The sequence below is a fragment of the Staurois parvus genome, unplaced genomic scaffold (assembly GCF_062004578.1).
Source record: "Staurois parvus isolate SC_StPar_1 unplaced genomic scaffold, SC_StPar_1.0 ptg000154l, whole genome shotgun sequence".
Taxonomy (NCBI): Eukaryota; Metazoa; Chordata; class Amphibia; order Anura; family Ranidae; genus Staurois; species Staurois parvus.
In genome coordinates this window covers 16,789,152-16,812,517 of record NW_028317950.1, presented here as the reverse complement: position 1 = coordinate 16,812,517, position 23,366 = coordinate 16,789,152, and the positions used below count along the sequence as shown (strand labels likewise).

Here is a 23,366-nt window from a genome sequence, read left to right as displayed (position 1 = left end):
GGGGGACCCCCACTTTTCTCCCCCATTTTGGGGGGTGGGGTTCCCATTAAAAGTCCTACCAGGCCTAATGGGCCTGGAATGGCTTTTAGGGGGAACCCCATGCACTTTTTATTTATTTTTTTAATTTGGGGTCCCTCCTATCCCTCCTACCAGACCAAAGGGTCTGGTAAGGATTGGGGAGGACCCCACGCTGTTTTTTTTCTTTTATAAAAATGTAATTTATAAAAAAAAAAAAAAAAGTTCTGCTGCAGCAGGTTCTATATATTCTGCAGATGTGCAACTTTGGAAGTAGTTTAGGAGGACCCCCCCCCCCCAGGTATGATATTTAAAGGAATTCATTTTTTTTTTAATTTTAAGCAATGAAAAATGACCGCCCCTTTACAAACTACTTTTTGAAAAAAAAATGTTTTCACTGATTCATGTCCCTCAGGGCAGTACCTGAGTCCCCATACCCCTTTTATGGCCAATAACTTGCATATAAGTCTTCAAAATGGGCACTTTTGATATTACAAGTTTGAGTCCCATAGACTTGCACTCAAAGTTCAGGGTCAAATATTTATTAGGTTCGAACATTCGAACCGATCTACAGCAGTTTAGTTCTGTCAGTCTTGTGGTATCCTAAAATCTCTTTAGACACACTAAGGTTTGAAGACAAAAAAAGGATGGTGTCAGCAGTGGTGGATGCTACTTTGGGGTTGAGATTACTCCTGTTCATCATAACTGAACAAACCTTGGGTGGTGTCAAGCACAAGTGTCACTTGAAAGGTGGTTAGATCAGTTGTTTGAGCTGGTCTGGTTGTGGTGACCTCAGGCCTTGCTGTGTCAGAGACTAGTGAAACACAAACAGAACAATGTCTATTGGCTACTTTGAAAGATTTCCTTTTGGCTAACGAAGAGCCAAGCAATTATCCTCCTACAAATTCAAATAATTTAAAGACACACAACATATACAGCAAATGTTCGCAATACTGTGATTAATTAACAAACACTCTATTTTAAGACATTTATCATTCTTAAATTCATTGTTGTCTCGACACATGGATATCAACCTTATGACTGGCAGAAGCACAAGATAAAGTATTATGCATCAAAGAACCAAGTCCTTGTTCATAATGAAGAATCTGTGAAATACGGGGAAAGACTTGGGTTAGGATAAAGCTGCCTAATTATTAAACACAGAATTTTGTTCTTTAAAGCCTGAACATAATAATCGCAATAATGCAATATCAAAAGCTGTAGTTACTTTTATCTATCACAAGGTGGCAATGCAGAGCCAATAATAAACACACTACGCCAATTCGCCAACAAACAACCAACATATACGAAACTGTCACAATAAAAAAAGAAAAAAGTGAATAGTATAAACTGGTGCCATAAAAATATAAATGTATTATTGTTCTTTTTATAAAGAAATGCTTATTTTTACACTACTTCTGTCATGCTAGCGGCTCTCTATGCAAAACAGAGACGGATTTAGAAATACTGTTTATAGAAATAACCTTGCACTCTGTTACTTGCAAAGAAATAAGTTATTTATGTTTGAAAACCTCAGTCCCAGATGTCAACGTGCTATTGTTTTGAATACCGAAATGTACATGTGCCATTGAAATTTGAATCTCAGCCATTGCCGTCACTCCTGGACCCTGAATATCACATGGTGCCCCCATTCCATGGCATGTAATGTCATTATGCCATTGTTCTGGTATTGTTAGTGTCAGCATGGCACTGTTCTGCGATTCTAGATGTCAGTGTGCTATTATAGTGAGATACTAAATATGCAATGTAAGCTTCTCTGACCAGAGAACCTGCGTTACAATCCCAAAATGACACACCAGTCTTAAAATTGCACATAACCCTTGACCAGTTTTCGTGTTCCGAGAGCTTTTCTCGCTTTTGCTGGCGTGTTCTTGAACCAAACTGGGGGTCACACGCACACACACACATCTAGGAGCGCACACACCAAAAAAAACAAGCCGCTGACCACAGTGAGCATTCTATGAGGATGCAGGGAGGTGAGAAGAGGGAGAGATGAGATCATGGAGATGGGATGGAAAGGACAAGACAAGGACATTCCAGGGATCTACTCACTGCCGAGAGCGGAACCTGATGCTGCACCTGGAAGAGAAAATAAGGAGTTAGTCTGAGGAACTGCTTGACCACAGATGTTGTAAGAACAGGAAAAAACTACTCTTCAGAAGAAGCGGATGGTGCCATTCTTCAAAGTGGCTCGTTTCTTTCATCATAGCTAAAACTGGAACAAAGTTTACGTTAATTAGTCAAATTTCTGCAGAACTGTACTGTAACAAATTAGGTATGCAAAATTTGATCACATCCATAACTTCCAATACTTCTAATGATGACAAGAAAAGCTTTTACTCCACAAAGGAGCTGTACTGAACTAAGTAGTAAAAAAAAAATGTCCATATGCTTTCTCTTTTCTCCCGCTCGACAACCCAGAACATTGACACATTGATGGATCTGAGCAATAAACAAAGAGTTTCTGAAGTGAAGCTATTTTGTTGCAAAAGAGGCCAACCAGTGCAGAGTGGGAGGCTTCCTATCAAGGAACATGTGGACAGATGTCCTACTTCCTGCCTAAAAGTTGAGAACCTCTTTAAAACAACATGACACAAACCTTGGCTATGCAACCTTAGTAAATGTCTTAAATGTGCAAAGCAGTGAAAACCATGTCAAAATGACCAGTATGTTCTTGTATTCAAGTGCATTTCATTCAGATTCTCCAGTCTCCTCCTATAACCCAGAACATACCGGTATATGAAATGGTTCCTTAGAAAACTGGTCCCAAATGTGTACATACATGTGGTAGGGTCATTATGTTGAAAGTTCCTCTGGGTTGGAGATCCTGAGAAGGACTGGAAACTTTTAGTCTGGGGGGGAAGCAACCAACTACACCATTCATGGTAGGGACAGACATCTCTGCCAGGTGTGCCACATCAATTGGTGGGCAAGATGAACACTTATATTCCTGTAGGCCATTTTAATATAACACACCTGGAGCATCTACGTTCCTTTAGGACATTTTAATATAACACACCTGGAGCATCTACGTTCCTTTAGGACATTTTAATATAACACACCTGGAGCATCTACGTTCCTTTAAGACATTTTAATATAACACACCTGGAGCATCTACGTTCCTTTAAGACATTTTAATATAACATACCTGGAGCATCTACGTTCCTTTAAGACATTTTAATATAACACACCTGGAGCATCTACGTTCCTTTAGGACATTTTAATTTAACACATCTGGAAGCGCAGGCTGATGGTATAATGCCCAGCAACAGTCACCCACTTTGATCAGAATAGTGATATACTGTATCTCCACTCAAGATATCAAGAACAAAAAAGAACATTGGGGAACTGGAGAAAGTACAGAGAAGGGCAACCAAACTGATAAGAGGCATGGAGGAGCTCAGCTATGAGGAAAGATTAGAGGAACTGAATTTATTCTCTCTTGAGAAGAAGAGATTAAGGGGGGATATGATGAACATGTATAAATACATCACTGGTTCATATAGTGAACTCGGTGTAGAGTTATTCACCCTGAGGTCATCACAGAGGACAAGGGGGCACTCTTTACGTCTGGAGGAAAAGAAATTTAATCTCCAAACACGGAAAGGTTTCTTCACAGTGAGAGCTGTGAAAATGTGGAATAGACTCCCTCAAGAGTTGGTTCTGGCCAGCTCAGTGGATTGCTTTAAAAAAGACCTGGATTCTTTCTTAGATACACAGAATATAACTGGATACTAACATTTATAGGTAAAGTTGATCCAAGGGATATCCGATTGCCTCTAGGGGGATCAGGAAGGAAGTTTCTTCCCTGCAGGAGCAAACTGGGTCATGCTTTGCTGGGTTTTTTCCCCTTCCTCTGGATCAACTGTGGGTATAGGATTATAACTTTTTATTTTTTTTAAATGGTTGAACTGGATGGACTTTTGTCTTTTTTCAGCCAGACTAACTATGTAACTATGTAGCACTGGCCCAGTGGGCAAAACCCCACTGTCCCCCAGTTCGGTCCTGCACTGTGAGGACTGATGAAAATGTTTCTATGTACTCTGTAAAGCACTATACAGTGAACAATAATAATATGTGCAGCAAAGTTACATAAATGTCAGTTACTGTATCTACTTTCCTTTGCTAGTAAACGATTCCACCTATAACATACAGTATTAGTAAATGTTATAAGGAACTATTTCAAATAAAGTAACCTTTTGTCTACGGCATACTAGTCCTTTAAATCTCACCCGGGGAAGGGGCAAGACAGAGGATGGAGAGTTTTCAAAAATACAGAGAACAAGGATCTCAGTCTAAGCCCTGCGTGTCTTTGTCAGGTCCTTTGAAGGGATACAGACGGCCAGCTCAATCTGACAAGCTTGTTCCCTTTGAAATCCTCCTTCTCTCCGCAGTAACGGTGACACCCCAGTCACAGTCCTCTGAATGCTTCAGTTTTAGCTTTGATCAATTTAAAGTGCAGATGTTTAAAGCAAGAACGAGAGAAAGGCGAGAGAGGGGAAAAAAGCTGTGGTCTCTTTGGAAAACTCCAAGAGGACATCATCTCTGAAGTGATTGTATTTTGTGCATCTAGCGAATGTTTAACAAGATAATCTGTCTGTAATTTTCCTCTGCTTGACACAACAGCTTAAGCTTGTTCACTTATCAGCCTCTAAGAGAGTTCGGGAGAATACAAGGTGCCTTAAAGCAACCCTGTAGGGAGAAAAAATATGATTAAATCCGTACTTTTCTTGTATGGGATGACTGCACACCAGGTCTGTTTCTCTGCATGGTGCCCCAGGATGTCTAATGAAGGTGGCTTCTCTGGTCATTGTCTCTGGTATTCCCTTTCTTGCACCACACTGTAGGCTCAGTGTGAGCGGCAGCCACCCTAACCAATAATTAAGAACTAAAGGTGGACAAACGTGCTCACTGTTTGCATTAACAACAACACTATTTGAAGGTGTTCGGACAAAGAAACAGCTGTCTAGCCCCATGAAATCTTGGAAAAGACAGGTGGTGCTCTCTGGTCAATGGCTCTGGCTTTCCTCCTCCTGCATCTGATTGTTGGCTCATGACCACGACAGGAAGCCTCGCCAACCACAAATGAGGAACTGGAGGCCAGAACCAGTGATCACATTAATGATTGTTTGCACTATTTGGAGATACCTGGGTAGTAGACACAGGAACAGAGCAGCTATTCAAATAGGTATCAGTTTATTTATGTTTTTACTTCCACTGGTTTACTAGCCCTATAACGTTCCCATAGAGATTAAAAACGTTTTCCACACTGGACATTCTTCCCCAGGACATTCTTCCCAAGGACATTTTTCCCAAGGACCTACTGTAGTTCCCCAATCTATAACTTCTAACGCTTACAAGGTTATTATATATTGCCCTGAAATTGATAACAGAAATGGACCCCTTATGTACCTCCATCATTCACCTAGTGGAAGTATATTGTTAACCATTTGCCGCCCGCCCTATGGCCGAATGGCGGGCGGCAAATGTCATCAGCGTTCCGGATGGACGCCATATGGCGTCCTCCCGCACATGCGCAGATTGCGCTCCTGCAGAGCGGCGCAGCAGCGCGATCTGTCACCAGCCACGTACCTCGGACACGGCCGATGACAGATCTGAGTATCGGCCCCGTTGCCGATACCATGTGACCTGCTGTGACCAATCACAGCAGGTCACATGACAGTTGTATACAATGGATGGCTTCATTCATGCCATCCATTGTATACTAGTGTCTAGCTGTGAATGGTCACAGCTAATCACATGCACATGTCAGGTGATTAGCTGTGGCCAAATCACAGCTAAGCACAAAAAAAAATTTATGAAGAACAATTATTTATTTGCAAACTTTTATAACAGAAACAAAGAAAAACTTTTTTTTTTTCAAAATTTTTGGTCTTTTTTTGTTAATTTAGCAAAAAATAAAAACCCCAGTGGTGATTGAATACCACCAAAAGAAAGCTCTAGTTGTGTGAAGAAAATGATACAATTTTAGTTTGGGTACAATGTTGTATGACCGCGCAATTGTCATTCAAAGTGTGAGAGCGCTGAAACCTGAAAACTGGCCTGGGCAGGAAGGTGTAAAATTGCCCGGTATTGAAATGGTTACTAACCTACTGGAAAAGGGGAAAACTCAACACATATGCGTCAACAAACATTTTTTAACTTGTGGTTAATTTGCTTGACCTCTCTTAGTTTAGCCCTGCCCCAGTTGTCCTGCTCAGATTATTGTGTTTATCCCTATTTCCAGGGCTTCTGTTAGAAACCACAGGGCCCCATACAGCCAACCTGACAGGGCCCCACTAAAGAAAAAAAAACAAAAAACTAAACAGTTGACTATGCTTTAGTTATAAATAAACACAGTGAGTGATTGGTACCGATCGATCATTGTGTTCATTCAGGAAAGGAAGGGGCTGGTAAATGTGACATATTTACCAGATATTTCCCCCACTCTCCTTCCTGAAGGATTCTATTGTGCGCTTACAGCTGCAGGAGGGAAGCTGGCAGCACTGTGGGGGCACACAGGGAGCCTTGGCAGCAGGGGAAACGTATGGTGCACAGGGAGGGTGATGGGTGTGGTGGGGGGTATTACTGTAACCGATCCCCTGTGTGGCTCTCCCTGCAGCAGCTGAAAGCCAGAGAAAAAAACAGCTTTTAGCTGCTGCACAGAGAGACATACAGGGGATCGGTTCCAGCAATTGCCCCCCTCCCCCCGGCCACACCGATCACCCTCTTTGCCCACATCCAATTCACCCAGCTGCCTGGGCCCCTCTGCTGCCCTGGGCCCCCTACATAAGGACTGGTGGTACCCTCTTATCCACGGCCCTGCCTATTTCCCACAGGTTTCATAGTTTAAGTGCCTTATGTGACATCACTTGGCTTTATACAGGCCCAACTGGCATTTGTTATGTTATCTGATCTACCTGTCATTCATTTGTGTAGATTGTTCTTGCATTCTATTGTCTAAGTAAAGATTGTTCTTACTCTTTACTAGTTTTTTTTCTTTTGGTTGTATACAAAATGGAAATAATTAAACTTTTTGCTGAAAAATTACTTGATAAAAAATGAAAGAAAGTTTGGAAAGTTTTACATATAATCTTGACCACCGTCACTGTCCTACAAAAATGGTTACTTGCCTGAACTGACAGGTTTGGAAACTTAGATCAACAAAATGTCCCATTCCATATATAGGATCAACAAATACCTAGCCAAAAGGCAAGGATGGAATAAATATCCGGGTTTTTAACAGAAAATTGATGTAAAGATGAAGGGGAGTTGGCTTTTATTTTGCATGATCAGCTTAGGTTCTCTTTGCAATGTATTTCAAATGGCTACATAACACATTATAGTGTTTAGAGAACTGCAACCCTCCACTAGGGATCTGAACTGTGTGTCATTTGTGTATTTTCATTGACGGTATCCATTGTATCCAATGTCTCCCCCATCTCCCCAAGTTTCCCCATTAATTGCTTGGTATTGAGTGAACGACATCTCCAAACCTTGGTGTAAAAGTAGACAAAGTTAATACTGGTCAGCTCAAAAAATCTGGTTCTATAAGGAGCAGGAGACAAGCACAATATAAAAACTTAAATTTGAATCCCATTACTTACAAGCATTGGGAGATCCATGAGGTAATGGGGTGTAAGAGCCACCACGCCAGGAACGGTTGCGAAAACTCTTCTTGCACCTTCCGCAGTCCTGTCCGGTGGTGTTATGCTCACACTCACATTGTAGGGCCCCATCTCGGAAGTTGCATGCATTGGCATGTAAGTTACATTTACACCTGCATATAACGGAGAATAAGGTCATAAAGCTTGTTCAAGGAAAGACTATAAAATACATCATCAGAGGCGAGGAAACTGACACTCTTTCACATTTTTTTGGACCTGCCAGTACATTGCACCCTTTTGGAAAGAGGTCCTTACCCTACTATGGCTACTTTTGAGGGTTTCTGTTCCATTTGAGCCCATTCACTTTTTGTTGAGCCTACCTTTCTCAGGCCTCTCCAAATTTGCAAGTAAACTTTCCTCCCATGTTCTAACGGTGGCCAGGAGAACCATTCCCATGCATTGGCTTTCTACTACGCCCCCTATGCTATCTGAATTGATGAAGGTTATAGCAGAGATTAGAATAATGGAATACCTAACTGCTTTGCACGCTAACTCTGTTTCCACATCTGAAGTAGTTTGGGACCCATGGGATACTTCTAATTCTGACTTGTCTGCTCAAAATGTTTGACAATGTTTATTAATTCACTGTTATGTATTGACATTGTATGTATCTATGTACCTCTCATCGATGAGCCTGTTTTTCTGTTTTTTCTCTTATGCTTCTTTGTGTTTGTCATACCGTGTTTCTATGCACTCCTGTTTGTTGTAAATGTTTGAAACTCAATAAAAAGTTAATTACAAAAAAAACCCAAAACATCATCAGCATTTGTAATTGTTTGCCAAGGATTCGGAAACACCATTGGTGTCTGTCTTTATGTTAAAGGCCATTAGACTGAAGCTAGCCAAACACATACCAATCTTCTACAAGGACCTCCATGATTGAATGGGTACTTCAAAAATGTGAAAGGGTCTACCTAGCTGGATATATTGGAATGGATTAAAGTGGAGCTTGTAGAAAAATGCAGGATCCACGTATATTGTCAGGACCCCCTCCTCCTATTTTTAGTAGTTCCAAAATGTACCTGTAAAGTACAAAATTTCATTTATACTTACCTTATCCCCATGTTAGGCTTCTAATGGATACAAAAGGATAAAGCCGTATTTCTTCTGGCTAGATTTTGGGAATTACAGGGCAGCCAATTTCTCACAAGAAGACACTTTTTCAGTGGACTGGAGTGTTTTCTTGCAAAATTTCACCTTCTCTACATTCCCCAAGAATCTTCTTGGAAAGATGGTGTGATCACACCCTGGGATGAGACAGATGGACGTAAAAACACATCTGACTTTCTTTACATGTACATTTTGTAACACTAACATTAGACTTTTAAAGGGGGAGGGGCCCAGACATTATACGTGGACCCTGCATTGTACGGCAAGATCCGCTTTATATTGGTCTTCACTCATTGTTCTGTCCCACTTACATGTAATGTTTTCTGTGTTGTATTGAACTGCAGCAGGTTACTGTTGTTCTGTGGTATGCCAACATCTAGTGGCAGTTTTGGGCCACTACAACTTGTTTACTTTGTTATAATGATATCTCCCTCTGTCCTCCCCTCCTGTTAAGCGCTAGTTAGTTCAGTTCTAGCTAGAACCTCCCTGTTTCTCCCATGTTCCCCTAGTCAGTGTCAGTTCTTGGCAGAGGCAGGGATTAGGACATTTTCCTATGCTTCAAAAGACTGGAAAAGCATCCTGTACTGCAGTTAGCAGAAGTAAAACTGTGTTGGATTCAACTTCTGTGTCTTAGAAACAGAGAAAAGTGATGGCAGAAAAATTTTCAAGAGGTCCATTAAATGTGCCCTTTTGCTTTTGTTTCTTTTTTTTCATAATTTACTGTAGAATATTCTGTGACACATAATAATTTCCAGTGTTTTTATGCAATTTTAGATAATTAAAGAGTCGGCAAAGTACAAATAAAGTGTGATTTTATTTTATCACAAAATGGCTTAAAAATACAATGTAAAAAGTATCATAAATAACAGTTCAGTGTAGGTAAAACAAAAATATAAGAAATAAAAACAAGTTATAAAAATGTATCAAGCCTATGAATGCATGTATGCCTCTCCATGTGCTTCTGCAACAAGTAATGTGTCTGAGCCTCCCCACCAGGGGCGGACTGACAACTCATAGGGCCCCCGGGCAATAGAGGATCATGGGGCCCCTGTGTCCTTGCCCAAACTCAAAAAAGCCTATGAAAAAGGTACCAGGGGCATCTCATGACCCCAGGCCCTCGGGCAGTGCCCGAGTTTCCAAATGGTCAGTCCGCCCCTGCTCCCCACCGTAACAAATGTGTCTTCATGCCTTGCTTGTGAGTGTCTGTGTGTCTCTATGTGTGTGACTGGATGGATGTGTGTATGTATGTGACCTTTCCATCTCTTGGGATGTATTTTTTCTGTTACATGTAGACATCATAATTCTCATAACTCAGAATCTTGTATGGCAAACATTAATTTTGCTTAGTACAACGATTTCCTTGAAAGGAGGGGATACTACATATATGGTCTTTTATATTGACAAGCCCATATGTAACCTTCTATTCTCGATCTAAAATGTGGCTTCATAAGTTAAAGATGACAATGTGGCATCAGCTTACTCATGTGACCAGTTTCTCTGTTCAAAGGATAGTATAACTAAGAATCTATCTTTACAACATAATATCTCTATAATGTTGTATAACCAAAAAATCTACTTATGTAACACATATTACCAACATAAATGAAATACACACAGATACTACTAGAATATACTATTTCATACTAATTCTAGTTTGGTTCACTTCTGATTCCCATGACACCCTACACCAGAGGTCTTCTAACCAGATATGCCCATCTACAGAAATGTCCTAAATACTCAACTTCCAGCTAGTTAACTTAAAGTGTTACTAAACCCACAACAGTAAAATCAGTCTGTATATGCAGTAAAGCATGCTTGTTATACTCACTGTGGAACCTAAGGGGTTAAGCCTCTGCATTGTGTAAAATGGGTGTTTGATCCTGACTTCTCTGATCCTCCCCTTCTTCTAGTGCCTCCCTCTTATCTCCTGATAAGACATATTGTGTGGAAACACTGCACGTGCTCAGTTTGGTGTGTATTGCTAGAGAGGTTTTTTTTTCTCATGGGATAGTGCATGTGATCAGCACAGGGCCAATCAGCACTGCCCAGACAGAGGTCAGGGGTTCTGCATCCTCCTAGCGAAAACTCCTCCTACTAGCTTTAACCAGTGCTCTGCTGAACACTGATAGAAGTCCCAAGACTGCTCTAACTGCTGATGAGAAAAAGGTATTTAGCAGTTTATATTTACTAAAATAATAGCATTTCCATGTGTGTACTGTGGGAGACCAGATATAGTGAATGCTGGGTCCTGGGTTTAGTAACACTTTAACTCCAAATACTCTGACATTTTTCTGGCTCAGCTATAACTAAAGAATTCGACACTATCACTTGCTCAAGGCCAAACACACATTTTAATGTTAATTATGATTAATCATAAAAACCAAATATTTTGCAAGCTTACCATAAATGTAAGATAATTCCTATGAATGCCGAATTATGAATTTAGAATGATAATCTAACATTTATATTTTTGTATTTATGTTAACTTTTTTGCCTGAGTATAGGTCTCAAGCATCTTCAAGCAGCATAGGGGCTTGTTCACACTTTCTAACGCTTGCCAAACGCCCCTATAGCATTTGACAGGTGTTAGACAGGGAAGCATTTTTAACGCTCCTCAAACACTCCCCAAAACGCCCTATGCGTGTTTTTGAGGCATTTGCCAAGCATTAAAACCACACCACAAACGCCTATAATGAAGTTTAATGGTGTTAACGCTCCGCAAACTCCCCACAAATGCCTTCCAGGCATTTGAGGAGCGTCACCATAGACTTGAATGGGAGGCTTCAATTATAGACTCGACATGAGGCGTCAATTTTGCCATGACACTAACGCTTCAGTGTGAACAGCACTGTGTGCTGCTATGTGTAGAATTGTCATAGGCATTTGAGGAGCATTAAAAACGCTTCCCAAACACCTGCCTAATGCCTGCTAACAAAGCTAGAGTAAACATAGCCTAACTCAAACATGTCCCAAGCATGTTTGAGTTACACTGCCTGTGGATGGTGCCAAGTCAGCAGGTGATCACACTGTCCAGCCATACTGGGTATAAGAACATTCTTTATGGTAAAATTAGATCAGTCATTCAGACTGAGATGTCTTCGGCCAGCTAGGTATGTCAGGGCACACTATGTGTAGGCTTTCTGGTAACAGATTTTTTTTGTCTAATATTTTCTGTTCACAAAAGTTTGCTTTCACATAATGTACAAGAAAAACATACCAGAAGCATATTATTATTAGTATGATTTTATAATACTAATAAAAAAAAATTGCACGTAGATCAGGAATTTTTTGTCCAAAGAAAATAAATCCTGACTAGCAATAAACCCTCTTTCCATGACGGAGCCACATCTACATTTCAACCATGTCCACTTGCATAGCAAACAGCGAGGTGGTGAATTATTTAATGTCTCTGGCCCACTGCTTCCCTTACCTGACACACTAATCAGAAAGGTTATTGGAGAAAAGCCCCACAAATACACATTGCTACACAACACTTGAGCGCACACAGGCGCAATTCAGCATTCCGCACACAGAAGCCTTCAGGATTCTGCAGGCTGAATTTAACTCTCTTAGATCATGTACTGTCTCTTCCAATGTGACTCTGCTTTGCGCATGCAAATGAGGCCTGTATAGTTCGATTTTTCACCAGATGCAGATGTACCAGCAGTCAGATGAAATGTACTAGTTACTTTCAGCGTTTTCGATAGCTTAGAAGTCTCCGGGTGGAAGAGTGGCATTTTATCTTTTACACTATGGGGTTGATGTGCAAAGACAGGTGCAAGACTGACTAGTGTAGGATCTATTGAGATACATTTACTATCATGCAGCTTCTGTTGAGAATTGCTTCCCTGAAGTGGTTAGAGTCAGCAGGTTGCTGAAGTTTATGACAATGATGGAGTATTTGAGTCACATTCATGACATTAATAAAGAGCTTTATTTACTGACTCAAAACACCAAATTGGTATTGTTGAAATATTTTGTCTTACTTTGAAAATGTGTGCATATCCTCAGTTCATTCCTGTAGCTGTAGCTGCTGTTTGTAGCTCCTCATAGCAGCCAGCAGGGGGCCTTATACATCAGAATCCTGCTGGTTAAAAAACTACATGTCCCATGGTTCCTTGCAGTGTCCCCTGTCACTGTACTGCTGTGTGTGCTGGAGTGAATGAACAAATCTCTGGGCACCCTTTAGACATGCATGTTCCATGAATGGACCTCAACACTGGATGATGTAGACCAGGGGCGGACTGACCATTTGGAAACTCGGGCACTGCCCGAGGGCCCGGGGTCAGTAGGGGGCCCCATGAGATGCCCCTGGTACCCTTTTCATAGGCTTTTTTGAGTTTGGGCAAGGACACAGGGGCCCCATGATCCCCTATTGCCCGGGGGCCCCATGAGTTGTCAGTCCGCCCCTGATGTAGACTTCAGCCATACCTCGAAACTTTTAAACTTGAAAAAGGACAATTTTTAAAAGGGCAGAATGTGAAGCGCAGAAAAAGGTGGGAGTGGTAGATATTTTTGCAGCAGCTTTGATATGAATCCCACCTGACACTGGAATGTTTATCATATTAAAGGACTGTTCTGTCTATCCAATCTAAGCATTGATAGTGTGATCTCTGCAACTTATAGTTGTTATGAGATAGCAATAACTTCAACCTCAGCTGGATACCACAGTCAGTGACTCAATCGATAAGACATCTTGTAGATCTTGTGAAGTTTATTCCATAAACTGAGAGAATCTTACAACAATGAACATTCGATAGATCAAAAGATCATAATGTTTCCTGCTCCATGACAGGCTAGAGCTGCAATGCATTTCTGGGAAAAGGGGAGGGCTATCTATACAGCATTAACTAAACCAAGGAAAGGGAGGAGCAGAAACAAAATATAGAAACACTTAAAGGCATATGACAGTCATGTGAAACATGACAAGGACAGAAACACATTAAAGAAGGTATTGTTCATTAACAAATTATTTATGTTTATGTTTAGCTAGCTACAACTTTTCATACAGTCTATTTGTTGTGCAGCAACCCAACAACACTTGCAGAGAATACAATGATAAACACCAGCATAGTGTCTCTATCACCAGAGTGCAGGGATCAGGAGTGCATAATGCACAAGTCAGTGTACAAATCCCCCCAAGCTTATACTCCCCCAAGTACAGATCTCCCCCACACAACTCTAAACTTGCCCCAGCACAGACCACCCTCTCAGTGCCTTCTCATTACAGACCTCTCTCGGTACAGCCAACCCCCCTAGCACAGACCCCATTTTCAGCCCCTTCTCAGTACAGACCACCCCACAGCACACCCACATGGAAGAAAAATATATTTGAAATATATTTTAAAAATATCCTTCCAAAATATATTGACATATATTTAAAATACTACAATTTTGACCGTATTCAATATATTTCAAACTATATTATATATATATATATATATATATATATATATATATATATATACTGCATGTTGAAATGTGTTTTTTTATATATTACAGAATATATGGAAAATATTTTTAAAAATATACATTTTTTTAAATATATTCTTCTGATTTTTGTTAACACAAAAATAAGTCATTTTAACATATATTTGTAAATGCATTCCAAAAATTTTGATTAAATGTATTTTTAAAGACATATAGTATATTTGAAAAATTTATTTTTAAAAATAATATATTTTGTAATAAAATAATAAAAACACATTTTAACATACAGTATATATATATATATATATATATAAACATATTTAATACGGCCAAAATTGTAGTGTTTCAAATATATGTAAATATATTTGGGAAAAATATTTTTAAAATATATTTCAAATATATTTTTCTTCCATGTGGGGGACACTATCTCCCAGCCCCTTATCAGTTCAGATCCCCCTAGTACGAACCACCCCCACAGCACATACCCCCGACCATCCCCTTTAAATATAGAGCCCTCCACAGTAAAGACCTCCTGCCTTCCCACCAGTACAAAACCCCTCCCTCCCTACCAATACAGACCCACCCTACCAGTACAGAATACCACACCACCTCCAGTACAGCCCTCCTTTTTTCAGTACAGACCCCCTCTTACTCCCCTCCAGCAGAGCAATAGAGCAATGCAGGCAGTAAGAAGTCCTTCACTTGGCTGGAGCTGAGGATTAGCTTCCTTCAGCTAGCCATATGAAAGAGCTGTGGGAGGATTTTCATGTGAATGATGTGGTGAATGAAGTGCTAAAACTCATTAGTATGCAAAGATCACAGCCTAGTCATTCATCCCATGGTGATTTGCATATGAATGAGCTGTGGGAAGGGGGCTCAGCTCATTCATATGAGACATCAGGAGTAGGGTCGAAATTCGGGACAGTCCCGCACAGGGGCGGACTGACCATTTGAGCACTCGGGCACAAGGTCACACGCACATTGCATCACTTCAACTTGTACGGAAGACGTCAACACTACGAATTGCCCGACGAACGATTTTTTTGGATTGGTTAATGTGAGCCATTGGTTAATGTTTCGACCAACGGACGCCTCTCGGTCATCGGATGACCGATAAGTTGATTTTCTAATGTGTATTCCCACCAGGGGCGGATTGTCCATTTGGAAACTCGGGCACTGCCCAAGGGCCCGGGGTCAGTAGGGGGCCCCATGAAATGCCCCTGGTACCTTTTTATAGGCATTTTTTGAGTGTGAGCAAGGACACAGGGGCCCCACGATCCCCTATTGCCCAGGGGCCCCATGAGTTGTCAGTCCGCCCCTGATCCCGCACAATCCAGGACTGTTGGGAGGTATGCTTTAGCTATGCAGTCTGCAATCAGTTGCTTGATTACATTCTATCAGGCTTGCTTCTGAAACAGTAATCAAGCAACTGATCAGAGCAGCTAAAGTCTGCACCATCTAGTGTCCATGGGATAATACTGATGTGTGCTTTCATTTTGGCTCATCGCCTGTAGTCTCTGATCACAATGCTTCTGAGTAGGTGGCTACGAAGGGAAATATTAGGAAGGCAAAATAAAATGTGGACACAGGCATCCAGGAAATCCATATTAATGTGGTTCTCAGGATCTATTCAAAAGGTATTTATGGGGACTAAATGTACATTGAATGTTTAAGATGCAGGGTGAAAGATGTTAAAATGGAATGCTGAAGCAAATATGTGATTTTTCTTTTTTCTTTTTTTAGTTTAGTGATGCTTTAAGGAGACAGTGAGCCCAATCTAAAAAAATAATTATCCTTCACTGGACTAAACTGTAATAAACACCTACACAAAAGAAACACAGACTACTGTCTGTAAGTAAGTGCCAAAGGGCTTCATGTAGCCCCCAGACCACAGCTTGGGCACCAAAGTTTTACAGAGTTTGCATGAATGCTAGACGAAGAAGGGGATTAACTTTTTTTTAACCAACATACATCTATAAATGGCAGATTGGTACAGCATTTTTTCCTCTTAAACACAGGTAGAGAAAACAGCTCAGACGGATAGTCTGCTTGCTAAATGCTGTGTACCAAGCCAGTCTGAAAAGCTCTGTACCATGTGATCACTGTGACAGCCATTTACTATGGTCCCATGCTACTGTTTACAGTGGAGATCCCTCCTTTTCATGGGATCAATAGGAATCAGAAACTGCTAATTCATTCATTCAATTTCACTGATTTTTTTTTGTAATTCTTTTGTGCCACTTCCTCTCCTGTAGATCTGATCTTCATTGTGTCTCCATGTAAACATTTATTAACCCTTCACATCCCTTATCCTGCACATCTACACATTAACCACTTAAACGCCATCCTATCACTGTATGTGACCTGTACATTAATCATTTCACTTTCTCCTGTTTAAACAGTATTAAAGTGTACCTTGTCAGCTCCATGTTTTAACCCCCTAAATACCAGAATGTTTTTGCATTTCCATAAAAATTGGGGCAAAAGAATTAGATCACTTTGGGGTGTCTACTTTCTAAAAAGAGTCCATTTCGGGGCTTTTCATTTCATTTTTTTTTTATTTGGTCTTTTTTTATATACCGTATTTTCTGGCATATAAGATGACTTTTTAACCCATGAAAAACTTCTCAAAAGTCAGTGGTCGTCTTATACGCCGGATGTTGTCCTATAAGCCGGTATCGGAGGAGGAAGACGAGGACGCTGAACTGGAAGAGACGGATGACGCCGAGCTGGAAGATGAGATGACCGATGTTTGATCAGCTGCACCGTCAGAACCTTCCATCTGCCCCTCTACAGCACAAGGATCTGGAGATGCCGACCATTCCCCCACGACCAACCCTGAGCTCCCCCATAACCACTTTGATTGGCTAAACTTACCGGTACTTCCGAGCCGGTGTAGCGGCAAGATCTGTCCCCCTTGAAGCAACTGCGCATGTAACAGTTTTAGGCATAAGAAGCCGATCGCCGATCAACAACAGCATCAAGCTGATACAGTTAACCCCTTTTCTGCTGCACCGCTGATCACACTTAAGCACACTGCTGAACCCGCGGATCACTAGCCACCGCTGATGCTCCAGCAAGATGGATCAAAGATGCGTATTGGGGAGCATCATTGATCGGAGAGAGGACAGTTACATGGGGGGGATTGTGACGTGGGGAGAACAGTGACATGGGGAGTACAGTGACATGGGGGGGCGTGACATGGGGAGGACACTAACATGTGGGGGGGTCAGTGACATGGGTTGCCATAACATGTGGGGGGGCAGTGACATATGGGGGGCATGACATGCAGAGGACAGTGACATGTGGGGAGCCAGTGACATGAGGGGGGGACTGACATGGGAGGACAGTGACATGTGGGGGGGGGAATGACATGGGGAGGACAGTGACATGTGGTGGGAGGGCAGTGGGGGGCCTGACACGGGAAGAAAAGTGACATGTGGGGGGAGGACAGTGGGGGGAGGGCCTGACATGGGGAGGACAGTGACATGTGGTGGGGTCAGTGACACGGGGGCTGTGGCATGGGAGGACAGTGACATGTGGGGGGAGAACAGTGGGGGGGGGGCTACCACGGGGAGGACAGTAACATGTGGGGGGTCAGTGACATGGTGGGGTCGGGCATGGGGAGGACAGTGACATTGGGGGGGCAGTGACATGGGGAGGACAGTGACATGAGGGGGGGCCACTGACCTGGAGAGGACAGTGGCAAGAGGGGGGGCAGTGACATGGGGGGGCCTGACATGGGGAGGACAGTGACATTTGGTGGGGCAGTGACATGGGGTAGGCTTATACGGCGAGTATAGTCCAAACCCTATATTTTACCAGTCAAAGTAGGGGGTCGTCTTATATGCCCAGTCGTCTTATACGCCGGAAAATACAGTAATAAAAAGTAAAATAGAGTGGCTAGTATATACCACCAAAAGAAAGCTCCATCTGTCCCAAAAAACAGTATACATTTTTTTTGGGTGCAAGCGTTGCCAGTTAACGTATCATAGCGCTGCAAACTGAAAAATGGTCAAGTAGCTGGTACTCGAGTGGTTAATGGTGTTCCAAAGTATCATGCCATTCCTTTGGGAAATACTAGTTCTTTGGCTGTTATGCTTTTCCAATGGCTTCCAATGTACTTGTCACTTAAAGCGCTGAGCAAACGGTGCTATATAAATCCTGTATAATCATAATAATAATAATAATAATAATAATAAAAAGTCACTTACTTGATCAAGCATGCAGTTAAGTTGTAACTTAGTTCTGACTGTCCTGCATGCTTGATCTAAAGTTGCTGACATAATTTACGGAAGCAACTATTATTTTGGGAATAGAGGTCTGTAAATGCAGCCTCCATATTTTTCTCATTACTGTTTCATATTAAATAGACTTCTCACTAAATAGGTACGCTGTCACTTTATAATAAACAACTATATTAAATTCTTCATATTAAAGAGCCCCAGTCAGTCTTAAAAAAAAATACCTGCAATACCCTGCCAGAGCCAAGCCATTATACTAACCTCTCCAGTGGCCCTTATCCCCTACCTTTCCTCTGTTTCAGTGTTGCAGCTTTCAGAAGTGTCTTTGGCATTTGACACTTCCTGAAGTGTCAGATGCCTGTGTCCCTGTGCAGTAGTTCCATTTTCTAACATCTACATCCCTGCTGTGTCATGCAGGAGTCAGAGGAAGGAACCACAACTCAATCGTATAGGCCAAAAGAAGGGCCCACAAGCCTTAACTTGTCATATGATGTTGGGGGCATGCCTAGCTTTATGCAAACGCTGACTTTCATAAAGTCAATATTTACACAGGATCTTAATGGGGAGGCTCCAGCAGTGCACTGGGAAGGCCAGCAGGTTCTAAAAAGCTACACTATACCTGTTAATGGTCTGTAGTGCTATTTTGTTTTGCAGAACCACATCATAGGTTCTCTTTAAGTCAATGGATCTCCTACACACCCTGGAAGCTGTAGGAATGCTTTCAGTAAGCGAAGTAAATGTTTCACAAAGTGTTTACATGAAGCCGTTGTGAAGGCATTAGGAATACATAAAGAGTGACACTAAACTCTCAAGCCCTGATATGACATAGTAGTAGTGAGACTATCCTCAAAGGGACCCTATCATGTGTTCTTGAAACTACGAAAAATAAATTTGGATATGTGCACACTGCATTCCCATAGGAGGAGAAAATTCATTTCTACAGATATAGAGCTCTCCGGGTATTTAAATCTACCATGATGTGTTTTACAAAGAAGCCAAATGTAGGCAATTTGCATCAGAAAAAAAAACTCATCACACATCATCAACCTGCTCAGCATGTACATTCCTGACCTCCTGCAAGATCTCACTGAGCTGACATGGAGAAGCTCTACCAGCTCAGACAACTGTTGAATGGACGTGATGAGGGAAACCCTCGGAATTCATGAGTAGATGGCAGTGATGCAGCAGCCACCTTTACCGAGGAGTCACACTAATTACTTCAGAATTGATTCACTTCTCTGGAATCAGACCCTAGTTAAGTGGCTGCATGTGAACATCACCCCATGCCTGATTAACTTCAATTAGACCCTTTTAGGCCTTTGCTGGTGACAGAGCAAAATAGGAAGGAGTACAGCTACTGTGATGCTATACTATTGAGTTGGGAGACAAATGATCCCACCGAGACCAGGAGAGAAGGAACTGCTATCATTATGTACCTGAGGATACTATTGATTTCATTGCTATCTTAGGTATGAACAAATAAATGGAGGTCCTGTTCGCAGGACAAAGGAAGGCGTCCTTGTTAACAGAAAACTATGGTGTATTTTTTGTGGAAACTCACCTGAAGTTAAAGTTCACTCTGGGATAATTTTTAAATATGATTTTTTAAAAAACATCTGCACCTGTTTTTGGTTTATGATTTTTATGATCATATAGTTTATAGAGAGATTTATGTTTCAAGTGTACATCAGACTGTGTTCAGTAGTGATATACTACTATACGGGTTCATGCATACATTTTAAATGCGTGGTGTAATTTCCTGATGCTTTCTCGTGCCCAATGAGCCACACGCGCTGTGTACAACCTGTCATACAAGTTTCATATGACATCTTCCAAATGTGAACGTTTCATGCTTGGAAAATATGGACACACATGCATATGTGTCCACCATGACTACTATTGTGAGGAGGCAGATTGGCCAGTTTGTGGATGGGGGTCACTTGCCCTTACCCATGGGGTACCTTTGGATGTGTGATTGTTCCCATCAATGCCCAGGACCAGTCAGGGCCGCGTTCAGGTGAAATCAAGGTGGCACTCCAGCTTAGAGGTGAGCCATACATTGTGTACAGTAGTAAATGTACAGAGACTTTCTGTGAATGTATTGTCCCATTTCCTTGCACACCTTGCTGTTGAGTGTCACATTTAGGAGGGACACCGCTGAGCAAATGCCCTCTCCAACAGTCAGCATACCTTTGCCACCTAACTCCCAGTGACAGAAGGGTGTCCCATCGAGCACCTGCACACACCTCATGCATGATCTCCATTATTTCTTTACTTTCTGTACCATGTGCTAGGTCGAGGGTCTTCATAACGCGGGTTTGCTCCTGAAATCAGGGAACCGACCACTGAGAGAGGAAATCAGTGCACTTACCCCTTCAATACCAGCGGGCCCTCCACCTATGAAAGTTACCACGCTAACAACTGGCTGTTGTATACTTTACACAAATTCAGTTACCCATAGCAACTGCATTCCTCCTCCGACTCGTATTGATGAGTTAACCTTTAGCAGCATTAACGTATTGACGTCACTACGCTCGGCGTCTTCACTGGGTGCGGCGCCCACGAGGCGGGAAGGAACGGCGGTGTCACAGCTCTCTGCTAGGAAGGCCCTTGACCCTCTGAAAACTACCATAAGGCTACTATTGCAGCGGTTCGCAAACGGCAATCTTTCAGGGAAATTTATCTTCCACCGGTGGCAAGTTATTTCAGCTTACGGCTGTTGAGATCTATAGAGCATTTATGGTATTAAAAGGGCATGCTATATGGGCCTAAATTACCCTGTGTACTCGGGGAATTTTTTTGTAAATCCTCTTTTGAGGACGATCTACATATATATATATATATATATATATATATATATATATATACGCTATCCTATCCAGGGCTTGTGCTGTGACATAGCCATATCCTCATGAAACCGCAATAACCCTCTCATTTTGAGCAATTTTTGGAAACCCTTTATTGGGTATTAATACTCAGGCCTGTATAGCCTGTTACATGCTATATACATAGTATATGGAGCAATAATCTTCTCATTTTGAGTAATTTTTGGAAACACTATACTGGGTCTAAAAACTCAGGCCTGCATAGCCTGCTATACGCTATATACACAGTTTATGTGTTTGGAATCCATGCATTGTGACTACCTGGCTTCCCACCCCCACATGTATCTTGGAAAAGCATCAAGGACCTGATCTTATTTCAAGTCGACAGAAGTCTTCTTGATCTTCATTTATGGTAATATACCCACTTTATGTGTGTCCTGTTTTCAGGGTGACCTGATGCCCACGATTTTTATATGTATCACTATTTTTCTATATATATCCTCAGAATCATTTGGTACTGTGGACCCTGTTTCACTTGGGGTGGCTATCCAGGAAGTCCCTACATTTGAGAAGCTGGCCTGTTCATTTCACTATTGAGAAGGTAATAGTAGTTTTCATTGACTACTGTAGAGGGAGGCCTGGTGAACTTTGGATGTGTTTTGGTTTTTTGGTTTTCCTACTTCTATATATATACTATGTATTTCTGTGTTCCAGCTGTTACATACCAGGAGATACCTGACATATATTGGGAACACATTTGCTGAATACATGGTTCATTTGAATACTAGACGAAAACCCATGGAAACCCAGGATAACTACATCACCACTATATAACTCTGCCTTATGGTACTCTATTTGCTAAGATGACCCGAAATTGAAGACGCCTAGTGCTTTTTAACATGATTTTATATATTTTTTTCACATGTACACCGTGCTCATGTTTAACCTCCTTATGATCTATGTGATCAAATAAAGTATTGTTTGGAATATTTTTGAATTCATATTACTCCGCGTGGATCACCTAGTAACCTTCTTTTTCCAGGTAGGGGTGTTCTTGTCACACTACCATTTTGCTTAGTATGTACCTTTTGGGTTTATGGATCCACACTTATACAAGTGAGTCGGAGATAAGTCAATGACACCAGCTATACGTGTCATTTTGGGTGGCTTGTTTGTGTTTTATTGTTGTGAACCTTTAGCAGTGGCCTTGGCTTCATACTCAAATTGTGTCTTACGACCCAAGTTCATTTAATAAGACAAGAACCACAGTGCAACCCTTTAAAGTAACTTCAAACTAGGCTTAAAGAAGAACTCCAGGATAGGCAAAAAAAATCACCCATTAGCACACCCCCCTACAGAAAACACTAAACAATTAATACACTTTTGAAAATCCTTACCATTTAGGAGAAAATTCTGATTGAATTTTCATGACCTCATCTCTGCAATTCAAAAGATAACAGCATCGGCTCTGCCAAGGAGGAGGTGTAACAGCAGGGATTATGTCATATCCTCACCTCTCTCTCTGCACTAAAAGGAAACTACAGTTCCCATCAACCACAGAGACTTGTAGTGAATGTGGGCGGTACACTAAGCCTGTACATGTTGAATGTATCTGAGAGTCTCCGTCTCCCACCACTGCAAGTGGGGCTGAATTACAACACTGCTTCCTGGAGAAAGAACTACAGAAGGGATGTGCCAAGACCAGTAACTGGCAGAATAGGAGGCAAAGCAGCCACTGGTCTTACAAGCAGGAAACCAAAGAGAATTAACAGTTTGATTTTAAAATGAATCAGCTATTTCAGAGCAACTACTGAGTGAGCCAGAAGATGGATGACATATTCAATGAAGGTAGGAAATCAGCAACAAGGACATGTAAAAAAGTTTTTGCCTGGGGTTCTTGCTTTAAAAACAGTTGATGCAACTTTTACTGAACAGAATGTAATACATTTCAACATGAGCAAGTTCAACAGCATCCCCTAACTCTCTAACTATTGTCCCAGGTATACCTCAATAGGTGAATATCCATAACTGGCAGGGTCCATAAGTGGCAGGCT

The 23,366-nt window shown here is 41.5% G+C and overlaps 1 protein-coding gene across 3 annotated transcripts in view; it reads right to left on the bottom strand.

The window, feature by feature from the left end:
* NTNG2 (netrin G2) overlaps positions 1 to 23,366 on the bottom strand; it is a 175,627-nt gene that overhangs the window by 49,093 nt on the left and 103,168 nt on the right. For 2 of the 3 annotated variants that reach the window (XM_089675115.1, XM_089675116.1), the window contains exons 4-6: positions 7,644 to 7,816; positions 2,089 to 2,115; positions 731 to 829 (exon numbers count right to left, since the gene is read on the bottom strand). In XM_089675115.1, the coding sequence (XP_089531241.1) occupies positions 731 to 829; positions 2,089 to 2,115; positions 7,644 to 7,816 (299 nt within the window). The remainder of the gene's footprint in view (positions 1 to 730; positions 830 to 2,088; positions 2,116 to 7,643; positions 7,817 to 23,366) is intronic. The other variant, XM_089675117.1, reaches the window with a different exon arrangement.